Below are 15,457 nucleotides of genomic sequence, written 5' to 3' on the forward strand. Positions count from 1 at the left end.
TGCTGTCTAATTTAATGAATGGCTATTCTTGCCCATAGGAATATCTAGATGTAGAAAGACTGATATGATAAGTGTCGTTAACAATCTGAAAATTGAACATTTATGTGAGATTATGTTTTTCCAAACTTACTTTGTATGAAAAGGGAGAACCGCCCCAAAACGAAAAAATCAAAGTTAGCTGACCTTTCCCCCTTGTCTACATTTATAATCTCGTAGACTACAAGTTCAGTGAATGACGAGTCTTCAGTATTATAAATGCAGACCAGGGGTCAGCTTAAGGAGAAGTTAAACATTTCCTTATCAGAATATCTAGAATTAATAGACTATTAGGTTTAAAGTGTTGCATCACCTCGGGGCATTTGAAAAATGCGAAAATTACCAAATATAGATAAAAAGATTACCTGAAACGCTGAAAAATTTAAAAATGAAACTAGCTAACCAAGGGATAAAAATGAGCTGACTTAGAGCCTTGCTCAACAAATAACCCCCAATACTGACAACTACCATGGCTAGTATCGAGGAATGATTTGTCGAACCAGGCCGTCTGCTAGACCTGCTCCAAATGCAGGTGGCTTGCTGAAACGTTACCTGTTCAGATTGGATGAGAGTTAAGATATTAGAAAATAGATAAAATAAAAATGATAGGACACTTACAAAATCTGATAGATTTGAAAAACAAAAGTTGGAAAAGGAAGGGCGGGGCTGAGAGAAATTCACGAGATCTCAAAAAACGAGAGAGAGTTTATAGGAGTTTGAAAAAACCAGAGTAAAGGTAGGCGGAGCTAATATCACAGTTGTTTACGAGTGGCCGAGCGTGTTGTGCCACAACGTGCTGATTATTGAGATACGGTAGCAAAAAAACCGTGAGATAGCTAAGCATGTGGAAAGGAAAGTCATCAAGTTTCTCCCATCCCAATGAGCCACAAAAAGAGATGATTTCTGGCATGGTGTGTTTGCTCTAAAAGGGGTTGATGAGATACGGTAGTAAAAGAAACGAGAAATTGCTTAGCATGAGGAAAGGGAAGAGCATTTGGTGGACCCAGTGAAACCCCAAAAAGTGACCGAGCTAATAACTTGAAGAGGTACAACTTGGCTCAAAACAGAAACATAACTGGTTTGGACGGTTGTTGCACCTCCCCATGTCGCCCGTATTATCTTAACGTTACCTGATGAAAATAATTATAGCAGATAATGAATAAGAATCATATGTAGTAAGAACCCGTTATCGGATATTTAGCTAACTTCTATCCAGATATAACAACAGTATTTAGTTTCACTAAGGGGGTAATCATAGTTTTTATACAGCTATGGTTCCCCACTTCTCTCCGAAAGTGTCCGAGCTAACAACTTGAAGAGGTCTAACTTCTACCTTACTGAGACACAGCTAGTTAGGAAGATAGTTAAACCTCCCCATGCCGCCCGTATATTTTTCAACGTTACCTGATAAAAATAACTGTAGCATATAATGAGTATGAATTATATGTAGGAGCTCATCAGACTGTCGTGGAGATCCAATATAAGATTGATAATAAAATGAAGTAAAGGGATGTAAAAGTTGGCAAAACGAGTTGAAGTAATATGCGTCTGTGGTGTTGTTGGAAAAAGTTTGAAGTTTGAAAAACTAGAGTAAAAGTGGGCGGAGCTGATTTCAAAGTTGTTTACGAGTGGCAGAGTGTGTTGCTCCAAAAGGTGCTGATTATCGGGATACGGTAGATGTTGTTGGAAAAAGGTTTGAGAAATGAGATCTCATGTTGTTTATCAATGTGCCGGGATGTTTCCTTGATCTAAGGCTCTCTGGAGAGAGGCAATTATTGGGATACGGTAACACACATCGATAAAACAAGAATGATGCGAGCATTGCTCCTTTGACTTTCCATGTTGAGATGCTGAATCAGAATGCGCCGCTTTCGTCGCTTTTGATGTTTAAGACCTTTCTTTTCATCTACAGTAACATCACTAGCCTACAGTACACGACTCACCAGAATCAATAAAAAATTAAATAAAAAAGAAGACAGACTTGTCACTTGAGGAGAACTCGTTAACATCAAACATTTAGAGAACATATCTAGTTTGATGGATAAGGAGCTCTCCCCATGCCGCCCGTCTTGTGCATGGACAAGCACTGTCCTTATAGTAGTAAATAAGAGAAGAGGTATAGTAGAATGATTCTAAAGCCCAACTATATATACTTATAGATAAATGGGTGGAGCCTAATACGATTGACGTGGGTAGGAGTATCTTCAACTCTCGTCATGTTTCATGATGTCAAGCAACCACTGTGCCTTCTATCTCGCCAACAGCTTTCAATTATCATCCGTGAGTAGACCAAAGGGAGTATGGAATCTGATAAACAACGTTATCCTGATTCGTGTGATCAAGACCCATTGACGTAGGTTTGACGGTGATAATTAAGACTACGGTGGAAATTTATCATGGTCTGGAGGAATCGGGTATTTTAGGATTGGAAATGGGAATGATGTAGGGCTGAGTCAGAAGAAGAGATCAGGAATACCTAAATGAGAAGAACAAAATCAGTTGAAGTTTACAACGTCAAAAATGAAGTGTTTGAGCTGTAACGTGGATTTCAGTTTTTTGTGACAAACCTTGTCTTCTATACTTGTAATTGGCGATTTTTCTGTTACTGACGTCTCCTAACACTTGAAATCTTGACAACTTGTGTTTCTAATGTTTCCGAGTTATTATCAGTTCATAAACTCGTACCGGGGGTGTTAAAGGCGCATTAAATTTATTTGAAATGGTCTAGAAATTCAAAAAGATCAAATGCCGTGTTTTTGAGCTCTGCAGGTCTGAAAAGAATTGCAAATCATTTTTTTCCGCGACAATTTTGATCTGACTTCAACTCCTGGCAAGTGCTCGTGAACAGATAATATACCTTTTACAGCTTCTCAAATAGTAATTAAACATCTCAGTACAGTTTTTACTGTTGTCGAATGTAGTACTGTGGTTTGTTCAATCTGACTTTCCATGCCTCCTAGTCCTTGTCAAATAGCTCTCTACCTTTTTCCCAATAAGTCCTTATCGCTTTCCTCTCATTCACATCTCTAGCACCTCACCTTCAACTCAAACTTCCACACAAATCGATTACCTTTTTCACGCTCGCCCAAATTCTACTTCCAAATTTCAACTACCTCTCTCTCTCCTTCCTATATGCTATCTCACTTAATCCAACCGCAACAAGCACATTTTCACTCACCGCACACAGAGCGCTCACTGCCACGCTTTCTCTCCAGGAGTGTAGACACGATAAAGAGGATTTTAAAATGTTGACAAGAGTTTCGAAAAAGAAGGGGACGAACTATGATCAAAAGGAATTTGGAAGTGTGAAGATGTAGACAAGGCTACGCGTGTGGTAATCGAGAGAATGCCGGATGATCGTGATAACAATGCTCAAGACGAACGAGACCTCGAATTCTTCCAGAAACTCGCCTCGTCCCATCACTTGCCTGCTCCTAAGAAAGCTCACCGTCACCAATGCTCCTCCAAATTTCGCCCGCTCAAGCTCCAATTCGACTCCTCGCTAGACCGTGATATCTTCCTGCATGGCTTTCACCGGATCCGCTCTTCTGAGAAATCTCTTATGGACATCGCCAGCAAACCCCGTGCCCGACGTGATCTGACTCAACCTGAACTTGAGACCCTGCGTGCCTCTCGGAAGTATGTCTACGAGCAGAACAAGATTGCCAAAGAGTCCAAATTCATCATGTCTGATATCACCTACAAGCTCAATTCCAAGCCACGTCCTTTTGTATAAGTGCCTGTCCGCCTATTATATCTCCAGTGCTTATTGATTCTTCTTTTGTTTCTACGTGTTCTATTTCGCAATCCTTTTCTCCCCCTTTGAACCCTTTTTCTCTTTCTGTTCCCTCCTCCCTTGCACAGTCTGATATTGGAATTAATATTCTCTTGTCAAATATTCGAGGTGTCGCCAGCCTTACCAAAATTTCTCTTCTTATAGACCTTTTCTTAGCCTCCTCCCATGATATCTTAGCCCTTACCGAAACTTTCCTCTCTAATTCCATTCCTTCTTCCCTTTTTGAGTCTCGTAACATCTCCGTTGTTCGCTGCGACCGTATTCCGTCTCTCCACCGCAAAGCTTCCGGTGGTGGTGTTGCCTTCCTTTCCAATAATCACTTATGTCTCACTCCTATCACGACCAACTTAGACCTCCATTACCCTTATCATCAATCTGAAATCTCTGCTTGCCTCGTCTCTCCTTCCTCCTCAAACCCTGAACTTCCTAAATTCACACCTTTTACTCTTATATTAGTGTACCGTCCTCCCGACGGTAAATCATCTGAATTAACTGCTCTCACTTCCCACCTTGAAAGCCTCATTCCTTTGTCCTCTGTAGTTTGTCTGGGCGATTTCAACTTCCCTTCTGTTGACTGGAAGGATCCTTCACTTTGTCATCCCTTCTCCGATTTCATTTCTTCTAAGGGACTTACTCAACATGTTTCTTTCCCTACCCGCTCCACATCTACTACAGCCAACATCCTTGATTTAGTCATTTCTTCAGATGATATTGTTCTTTCTCCTCCTATCTGCCATCCCCCTCTCTTAAATTCTGATCACATGAGCGTCAACTTCTCTATTCTTCCTAATCCTCTTTCTTCTATCCTCCCCTCTCCTAGTCCCTCTTTCCCTAAGCTTGACTATAAAAAGTGCAATTATGGCCTTTTAAATTCTGATATTGCTTCTCTGGACTGGGATCTTATTCTCAGTTCCCTCCCCTGTCCTTCTTCCAAATTCGACAAATTTATTCAGATCCTTTCGGACCTAATCTTACTGCACACTCCACCCAAGCCTTTGACAAAACCTAGGCCTCCCTCTAAGTCAATTCGTCAGCTCCGTCGTGCTCGTAGCCGTTTCACCAAGCTCCTAGCCTCTCATCGTGCTTCCTTTACTGATATTCACGCTCTCAGCTGTAGAATTCGCAATCTCTCCAAAACCATTCGTGGCAACTACGCCAGAACTGAGAAAATCCTCATGAAATCTCCACATACTTCCGTTGCCCGCTCGCTCATCTCTAGAAGATTAAAAACCGTATCCAGTATTCCTTCCCTCACCTTCCAAGGACGTGTCGTCTGTTCCGACTCAGAGAAAGCCTCTATTTTCTCATCTTCCTTTTTGTCTAACTTCAAGACTTCTCCTCCTGCTTCATACGTTGCTCCTCATCTCTCCTCCTCTCGCCCTTCATCTTCCCCTTTGCTTGACAATGATTTGTTCGCTCCTTGGGTTATTGAGCATGCCCTACAAAAACTTCCTCCTCGCTGTGGCTTTTCTCCCCACCTCGCCAATTTTTTCCTGATTAAAAAATGTGCCACTTCTATATCTCTTCCTCTCTCGATAATCTTTGGTGAATCTCTCCGCTCTTCATTAGTTCCGCTTTCTTGGAAGAAGGCTGTAATTATACCGGTGCACAAAAAAGGTAATCCTGGTTGCCCGGAAAACTACCGCCCCATCTCGCTCACGGACCCCTTTTCCAGAATTTTCGAGAGAATTATTTGTAACCGAATTAAATTAGATTGTCTTCACAAACTCTCTGCACACCAACACGGTTTTCTCGCCAAGCGCTCCTGTCCTAGTTCCCTTGTTCGAGTTGTTACCAACTACAAGATAATTCTCAAAACTCACGGTTCCCTGGATGTTGTCTTCTTTGATTTCAAGAAGGCGTTCGACCAGGTTCCTCTCAATTTACTTCTAAACAAGCTTGCCTTATTTGACATTCCACCTCTCTTTATCTCTTGGTTTTCTGATTTTCTCACCTCCCGTTCCTTTTCCGTCAAAGTTAACAGTACCACCGATCCTTCCTCTGCTCTGATCCACTCTGGTGTCCCTCAGGGATCCGTCTCGGGACCTCTATTATTCCTCTTGTATATTAACGATTTATTAATCAGCCTTCAATCTATCCCTTATCTCCACTTCGCTGCTTATGCTGATGATATAAAAATTTACTCCCACCTTCCCTCCAGCCTCCAAGCAGGTATTGACTTGGTCTCCGACTGGGCAGTTTCCAATGATCTTCCTTTGGCTCATTCCAAAACGGGTTTACTCCGCTTGGGTTCCCTCAACCCCTCTCACCGGTTTCACATCGTTGGCTCTCCCATTCTAGATTCCCACTCTGTTCGTGATCTCGGAATTCTCTTTGAACCTGACCTCAAGTTTTCTGCCCACATTAAAAAGTCAGTATCTCTAGCTCGTCTTCGCTCTTCCCAAATCCTCAAATCTTTCAAGTCTAATAATCCGGCATTTTACTCTTTTCTATTCAAAACATATGTTCTTCCTATTCTTGAATACGCTTCTGTCATTTTCTGTCTTGCCCCCTCCTCATCCCTCTCCAGACTTCTTGAATCCACTCTTCGAATTTACTCTAGGAAAACTCTCCAACGATGCAATATCGCTTTCTCATCTTATTCGCATCGTCTAGAACTTCTCTCTATCTACTCTATAAGACACCGTAGACTCAAATCCCAATTACTCCTTCTGTATAAATTTATAGCTGGCGCATCTCATTTTCCCAATCTCAATTCCTTTATCAGACTGTCAAGTTCTCCACGAAGACCCATGACTCTCATTTATGTCTCCCCCCTCTCCGACAATTTTTTCTCTTTTATCCTTCCCATCTGGAATGCCATTGTTGCCAATGTTAGTAGTTTCCTCTCCCCCTCCCAATTTGAACATCTTCTTGACTCTGCCATTACCCGGTTTTAATTTATTATCTCATCTGGTCATTTTGTTAAATACATATCATTATTCTCTCCTTTAATTTGCCTTCTACGGTTATCTCTTCCCCCCTTGCCAACTTGTCTGCCTACCCTCCTTTTTATATTTATTCTCATTCCCCGTTTCCTATGTATCATGTCATCCCTATTTTCTACTCGAAACTGTCTCGTGAGGGATTGTTTCTAGTCTTTTGTATCTTTTTGGTTTCCTTTTAGTCACAATAAATTAAATTAAATGTAGAATGGAAGTTTTGACAATGGAATGAAGACATTGGGAAGAAAAGGGATTCGAGATTACAGATTCCTACAACAAAGCAATTTCTGAATAAAATTTTACGAACTCCGGTGAAAACCTGAACCGGGGAATAAAATTGTACTATACAGAAGATTCCAATGAATCTTACAACTTCCAGATTACGAAAAACTATTTTTGAAAGTTTATCAAGATTTCTGGGAGAATAGGAAGCTTGGATGGACAAATGGGGTACTGGAAGACAATATGTAAAGAAAAAAACAAAGAAAACAAAGTGAGAAATTTGATAAGGTTCCAGAAGCATTTACAGTTTGTTTGTTTTTTTTTCAGCTAAACGGTTTAAATGAAATGGCAAGGTTAATGGGAATTTTCTGTAATCAAATGTCGACTGAAATTCTAATGTGTACCATTCACCTTATCCAACGTGTGTAGTTCCTCAACACCAGTGTTTCTCTGCACACGGATCCTCTCATCTATTTTAATTACCTGCTCCAGTTTTCCTCAATTATTCTATTTAGGTCTATTTCAGATATAATTGTAGAAAGCCGAAAGCCAGAATTACCCCTCATGGTTATCCCTCGAACTTCCAAATTCTTCACTTTCTTGATTTGCATCACCTCTATCGGTCCCCCAGTTTCATAAGACACTCATCTGTTCTTACTTTTTGAGTTCTTATTGTGTACTACCCTCCCACACCATATGTTCTTCCTTTAGCCGTTCTACCTATATATTTAATAACAATGATTCGGATGTCCATCCCAAAACAAGACTACTCTCCAATTAAGTCGCGCATCTTATGCAACACCATAGGCCTCATTATAAGGTCGTCTATTCCATGCAATCAGGAAGATTATTATAAGAAGGAGGTCACTAAACGTTTAACTTTAGATTAGTATCGCCCTAATTGTCCATGTTACGTTATTTGAGATACCACGTGTCATTGCCGACAGCTAGGTATTAATAGGCGGAGCAGATGGTTTAACAAGGAGTTGGCTTTTCGTTTGCGTTGAGAATTCTCTATAAACCTGTACCGCTAGTTTCGAATCTGCTCTTTTGAAAGTCAATAAGTGTAAAACTCTCGAAAAGTTGGATTTCTTTGCTCCGGCACTCCTGTTTTCTGTGATGAAAAATGAGCAAACTTTCGGAAATTTTTAGAGAATTCTCAACTCATACGGAGAGTCAAATCCCTTGTAAGAACAGCGGTGTCTAGGAAAAAAGGAACTTTCAGCTTTTGGATTACTGTAGACTGTCGTTGAGCAAAGTTTGTTACCCGATAGCGCTTACGACACCCCAGCCCCAAGATTCCCAATGATTGCCTATCCACACACACCGACGACCAATAATCAGAATGAAATCAAAACCACCGTATGACTTGATCTCTTGAAAATTTCAAATATCACCGTATCCCGTGAGCAGAAGCCGATGTGGTAAAGTCGTAAACAAAACTGGACGAGATCTTTCGAAAGTTCTAGGAAAAGGTGAAATTGAAGAGATTTCCTCTCTCACTCTCTTTTCGTACGTGACAAAGTACAACTCTTGTTAATATGGGTGATAAATCCTTTTCTGAGGAGTTTGTAGGGGATCAACGAAGGAGTGAGCGGGAAAATGGAGTACGGTAGTTAGAAAAGCCAAAAGAGAAAAGAAAGGTAATCGGAGGACATACGGACGAACAGACGAACAGATAGTGCCAGTCGCGCACTCAAAATAAGTCCGTGAAGCGCACGAAGAAACGATTAGCCAGATAAGCTACAGAAGAGGCTTCCTAATTAAAATAGAAGAGAAACCGTTCAGGTGATGCTCCTTAAGCTTCTTTTGTCTCCCTTTGATCCACTGACGGTCATCTGTTGCCCCCCTTATTGGTACAGTGTTTGAAGCTGTGCATAACGGATTATTTCATTTTGGTTTTCTACCAGTTTGATGGGATTTGAGTCCAATAACTTCATGCAAACAAAACTTAACCACAAAAAAAGTTTGACGACGCATAACTCGGTTCACACAAGGACATAGCAAAATTTTATTTCAGATTCGGAATCTACGGAATCGAAAGTATCAGGTGCTAAATTCTTGAGTCGTTTGAAAGAGGACACCTAGAGGGTTTCTCTTGTTAGACCTTATTTATCTAAAACCTCAAAATCTGACTTCCAATAGGAAAAAGTCCTTCTCTTTCACAAACCTTTGATTCCCTCTCATTTTATCCGTGATTCATTACAAAGGTCTAAATTCCTCCTTATAAACCACACCTGCCCCGTTTCTATATTAATATATCTTCTCAACCCCTTTTCTCTCTCCCATCCCGTAAACCTGAATTTTAATCCGTGGTTTCTTCGGCAGAGCAACTTTAATTATATATCTTTGTTGTTTATAATATTGCGGTAACCAAGGGGCCAGATGGATTTGGAAGTGAAAAGATATAGGTGTGTGGGGCAAATAGAAGGATTATTATAATATGGTAGTAGGGGACCTAAATAGTCATATTTTCCGGGTTTTCCTTGGAAAGGATTTCCAGCATTGAACTACATATCTATTTGCTGAATAATGTCTGATATGTCATTGTAACTTAGGCAGTTTATAATCCGAATTTTGCTTTACAAACGCGTTTTGTGAACGTCTCGTTTTTCCCTCGTTTTTCTCGAATACCAGATCTCGAGGGCGAAAACTGAATATATATTTGGAATCAGTATTTTCTTAGCTTTCCAACAATATAGGTCACGTCCTTCTTAAAATTTTTCTTCCCTCTCAAACCGCGTCCAAATTTCTACTTATAAACCACACCTGCCCCGTTTCTATATTATTTCATTCCTTCTCTCTCTCCCAATTAGCAAAACCTGAATTTTAATCCGTTTCATCGACGAAGCAACTTTAATTATATATCCTCGTTGTTCATAATATTGCGGTAGTCCAGAGAACCACCCAAAGCGGATATGGAAGAAGAAAGACGCAAAGATGTGGTTAAATAGAAGGAGCATTATAATTTAGGACTTTGTTAGGAGAGAACCGGGTTTTCCTGGAATTTAATTTAAAAAATGGGTAAGGTTTCCTGCATTGAGCTACCTACTTACTGAAAAATGTCTGAAATGTCATTATAACTAACTAGGGAAGGTTCCCGAGTCAAGATGGAGTTACGGGTCAAGAACTATAATGTTAAAAAGGAAATAGGTTGGGACTTCCAAACCAACTTTCAAATTTCGCTGAACGTATCCAGAAATGGAGAAAATTGAGCTCAATGTTCAAGCTCTGACAAGCTCTAAAGCTCTGAGCAAAATTTAAAACTAGTATTGGAAATCTCAGCCAATTTAACAAACTAAATAGGTCTTAACCCGTAACTCCATTTTTACTCGGGGTCCTTCCTAATTAGTTTATAATCTGATTATTGCTGTACAACCTTTTTTGTCAACGATCTGAAACATGCCGTGACTAGAAACTACTTTGCACATTCTTTACCTCAAGAAAATGAAATCTTCTACCACGAAATGAGAATCTAGGTTCAAACTATGAACGAAACTAAAGGCAGGAAAATTATTACGTATATTGATAATTTTAGTCAACTAACAAACGATTTATATAGAAGTTTGTTCTTCTGAATAATTTTGAATACCATTTGTGCTTTTACAATCTAAAATACTACCTATCCTCATCCCCAGTACGACACTCCGCACTTTAGAAAAAGCTATTGAGACTGAGAAGGAGAAACATTTCGGAGTGTCGTTTGGACTAATCTTCTGAGCACCGGAGTGTCGTTAGCAAAAAGGGGGAAAGCAAGAATAAGAATATAGGAGATGAGAAACGGTTTTTGGGAGTAGATCAAAATAATTTTTCTAATATTTCATCTACTATTGGTCTTATTTTGGTTAACTCAACATTCGGAATTTCCATCTTCAACTTTAAAGCTTTCTTACATTTTCTAGCTAGTTGTTTTATCAGCCTACAGATGGATGTTTTGTGCAATTTTTTGTAGCAGGATACTTAAAGGCAAAGGTTATGAAGAAAAGGGGGACACATATCAAATTTGTGAAGAAAGTGAAACACAGATCATCCTTTATGGCGGAGCATGTTGGGCAAACACGCGGTAATTGGTGACATTGAGTTATCATAACCACTTTTTTCGTACAAGAGAAGTACACGACGGACCTACTTGAACTTTTTCTATAAATTTGACCATAGGCAATTTCGACCCTGAGGATTAAAAATCTGCAAGAAAAATCTGCAAAATGGCCCCGTGGGCCGAGTTATGGCTATCAATTTTTACAACCGGTTGGAAAAAGTGGGGTTAGGTTGTGGCAGACACCTCGGCAGACCGTGTGTCTCGTGGTAAAAAGCATAGGAAAAGTTTGATGGCTCATAACTCGGTCCACGGGACCATTTTGCAGATTTTTCTTACAGATTTGAAATTCTCAGGACCGAAATTACTTATGACCAAATTCATAGAAAAAGTTCAACTCGGTCCGTCGTGGATTTCCCTTGTAAATGCATTTTTCTGGAGAAATCAAAGAAAAGTCTACTCAAGTTTTTAGTTCAACTTGTTCTTCTCACTTTGGTTTAAAAAAATTACACTTAGAAATTAAAACAATATAATGTTAGTCGGGATACGATTTAAAACCTCAGAAGCGACTTTCATTATTTGACGAGTGTTCGTGTTGGCACCTGTTCTAGGAGAAGCACCAGGTGCTCTTTTTTCGAGACAGCGTATGCTCAGGTGCTGTCTTGAATCGATATGACAAAGTCGGACGTCTTCTCTCCTCTCGGTGGTGAATTAGTAGTATTTCATATGTCATATTTTTGTAGTTGAGCCATTTGTTTTTCCTCTAACACCACTCCACCGAGCTGAGTACCAACGGATACCAGAAGACACCGCCCCTGTCACTACCTTACCCCGCTCTTATTATAAAAATTCAATTTCAGGATAAACAACCATTCCATTCTGCATACTCAAATTGTGGAGTTTTAATTAATTTTTATTGTCATTGCTCATCGGTTTCCTCAGAATCTTTGTGCCCTTTATTCAGTCTACTATGTTTATCAGTACTGTGCTAATATTCAAACTTACTGTACTCTTATTCATACCACAGACTATACCGAATTATACCATTATTAGCGGAATACAAACAAGTATGTTTCGTTTTCCGATTTTAATGATATGACTTGTTCTTGAGTCTGTTCTACTAATTTGGAAAGTTTGTTTAAGCAAAATCACCAGGTTTGTCCCGGTTCTGTGAGCATGCATCTCAAAGAGCTTAAATAATTTAAAACAAACAAAGCATCATGTTTAAAATTTAAAGGAGGACTGAAGTCATATTTTTTTATTTCAGATTCTGATACTTCAGAAAATTCTGAGCAACTTTCATCATTGGACCATGTGCTAAAAATTGCTCTAAACGCCATAAATTCACGTTTTCCCGGCTCAAAAGGAGCCTAGGTGGAAGAGTTTTCCCACGCGAATTTTTGCCCTCGTGTAGTCCTCTCGGACAAAATTATTTCTTTTTATTTCTCGATTTTTCGTTTTCTTGCTTTTTTCAACAAATTTTCCTGTATTTTTCAATTTATATCGTAAAAAAGAAGAAAAAACACGAAATTATGTTGAAAAAAGCAAGAAAACGAAAAATCGAGATATAAAAAGAAATAATTTTGTCCGAGAGGACTACACGGGGGCAAAAATTCGCGTGGGAAAACTCTTCCATCTAGGCTCCTTTTGAGCCGGGAAAACGTGAATTTAGGGCGTTTAGAGCAATTTTTAGCACATGCTCCAATGATGAAAGTTGCTCAGAATTTTCTGAAGTATCAGAATCTGAAATAAAAAAATATGACTTCAGTCCTCCTTTAATATTGCAGGTAGGTTAAACCAAGAACTGTGGTTTTATATTATACTTGGTTCACAGGTGTATAATTAAAGTCTTAACGGTATGACAGGTGCCAAGAATTAAGAAGCAGCAGATACCTATGCTACTGGTTTAATTGCATAAATATATCATGTTTTTTGTGTGCCCTTTTAACAATTTTGTTGCAGAGTCTTTTTATGTTATTTTTTCAAAATGCTTTACAGGTGCCCACTCCATCTTGTTTAAGTTTAAGAATCCGTTATCCGTAGAATTGATTTTAATGGCATTCTTTAGAAAACAGACCTTAACGCTAGGTTGAGAGACCTAAGCGGTTTTTCAAATAGTTTTTAAGCGGTAAGCTATTAAAATTTCAGGTTTTAAGAACTAATAGCCATTGAGATAGAAGTGTTACAAATTTGTGATATTGAAACAGCCATTTTCAGTCTGTAAACAGATTGAGTAGTCTTGAATCGAGGCTGGCTGGACAATCAGCTCAAAATGCTACGGTTTCCTTTTGAAAAACTATAACTATTCAATACTCCTTAATAATCTAGTTTACAGATGCACTGATGTCCTTATCATCGTTAATTTTCTTCAATCTTTTACCCCGTTTTCCTTTATCTTTGTGCTCGTAATTAATGCATTTTCAAAACCCTTTCTACCTATCTATGTTCCATTCCTCCTCTATAATTATGTGTACAATGTCATACCCTTGCTATCCCTCGCATCCACCCGTTGAAGGCAGGTGCTCTTCCCCTCTTTCCTTCCTTTTTCGAAAAGCTTATGCTTACGGAGAGTCGAGGAGAGCCGAGGACTACGGTAGTTGACTTGCTACCCCCTCCCCTTCATTGGCGTGGCAGACAAGCAGACAGCAAAAGAACAAGGAGAAAAGAAGAAAGAGGAGAAGAGAGGGGACTAATTAGACAGGATTTGGGTTGAGAATCAAAAAAAAGAGGAAAAAGGTATAGAGAGGAAAAGAAGTTGCTGATGATTAATCAGGTTGCTATGCAGAAAGATAGAAGTTCCGAGAGCTTGCTTCGCATCGATCCGTGTCTCCAGATTTATTTTCTCGAGAGACATTTAGGCTTTCTATCTGTAAACAGAAGTGGCGCAAGGCATACGTGCTTTTGAAAAGCTGTAATAAATTTTTGTTGGTGCTCTTTTAGTTAAGCAGTCTATCATTAACATAAAAACAAACCTTACGTTATTGACTTTCGCGTTTCAATTTGATTTATACTATTGTTTTTGCTATCAGAACCTACGGAATGCTAAGAAAAGTTGATGATCCTCGTCATGGTCACGTTCTTTCCTTTTTCTGATTTATTGACCATTTTAAGACCGTTTTGAGTCCGTTTTTGGTGCACTTTAAAGCAGTTAGAAAGTCTCTGGATATTGTAAACCAATGTTAAAACCGCCCGGTCTCTGAGAACTACCTGCGATCTTCGTGAGACGATGTACTTCTTGGCCAGATGTTTTACTTCCGACGAGGAGAAGTCGCTGGTTTTATAAAAGTGTGCGACGTTTAAAAACTATAATGATAATTTGCGTCAGAGGTATTAGGTATTTCTTCTTTTTTTTTTCAATCTCAAAAATTTCACGGTCTTGAGTTTCGCTTCCCCCAGAGCATTCACTTTCAAAAGGTTAGTTCATTATCTTTTTTGTGTTTTCAACTCCATCAAGAAACATTTTTGGGGTGGACGCTTCTGACATAGTCAAACTTCCACCCTCAATTTTCATATCAAAGTAGAACATTTCGGAAGAACATCCAGTTTTTTGAGAAGGAACCCCTATAATCTTAACAGATAGTGCTGTAAAAATCGGAGTCACTTTGATCCCAATTAACATTTTTGAAACTCTGATTACTTCTTCTGACTCATCCCTACATCATCCTCATTCTGAATCCAAAAATATCGAATCCCTCCTGAAAACTCCACCGTAGCCCCAATTATCATTACCAAAAGTACATCAACATCACTTGATCATACAAATCAGGGTTGTTTATCAAATTTCATGTTCCCACCGGACCCAGTTGGCATTCTGGAAGACATATCTTGATTGAGACTGCTCGTGAGCCGACGATAATGAGATATGTGTTTTTGAAGATAGTAGCCTTCTAACATCTTTTATTTCTCTGCCTCTCTCGTGAATAATGGGTGGGAGAAATGTGCAAAAAAAAGATCTACGTTAAATCTACTATTATACTATTATATAGTAGAGCTTGAAAAGATAACCAGTAATTAAGGTTTGGAATACCAGTCTCCTTATCATCATCTTACCTTCCGCTCTCTCTTTTCTAAATTCTATGTATCTTATATTTTTTTGCAGTACCTTCAAAACTCAAGTCCTCCAAGAAACTATGTCAAACATCGTCAAGCAAGAGTTTTTGGAGGTGCCGCCTCCACCTCCAACCACACCAACTCGCTTCTCCATGGAGATGGAGAAAATGAAGAAAAAAAAGCCGGTCCTTCAAAGACAGGAAGCTTTTGATATGGATGATGAAGAAAAGGAAAAAGAATTCGACCTTTGTAAAGAAGTCAAGAGGATTGAAATTGGAAAAGAGGAGGAGGAGAAGGCGGAGGCGGATGAAGGAGCAGAGGACTTTGTGAAAGTTTGAAAGTAAGTTATCTATTATTATCAAAGTGCACTCA

General features: G+C 39.3%; 2 protein-coding genes across 2 annotated transcripts; both read left to right on the top strand.

Moving 5' to 3' along the window:
* Positions 1-3,382: 3,382 nt before the first annotated feature.
* GCK72_003557 (uncharacterized protein) lies at positions 3,383-3,772 on the top strand (the record flags this gene model as incomplete). Its single annotated transcript, XM_053724122.1, has 1 exon — positions 3,383-3,772. The coding sequence occupies one exon, from the start codon at positions 3,383-3,385 to the stop codon at positions 3,770-3,772; it is 390 nt and encodes a 129-aa protein (XP_053592767.1).
* Positions 3,773-15,165: 11,393 nt separating this feature from the next.
* Positions 15,166-15,423, top strand: GCK72_003558 (uncharacterized protein; the record flags this gene model as incomplete). The annotated part of the gene is made up of 1 exon (XM_003107442.2): positions 15,166-15,423. The coding sequence occupies one exon, from the start codon at positions 15,166-15,168 to the stop codon at positions 15,421-15,423; it is 258 nt and encodes an 85-aa protein (XP_003107490.2).
* Positions 15,424-15,457: the final 34 nt, after the last annotated feature.

This window comes from Caenorhabditis remanei, chromosome I, assembly GCF_010183535.1.
Source record: "Caenorhabditis remanei strain PX506 chromosome I, whole genome shotgun sequence".
NCBI classification, from domain to species: Eukaryota; Metazoa; Nematoda; class Chromadorea; order Rhabditida; family Rhabditidae; genus Caenorhabditis; species Caenorhabditis remanei.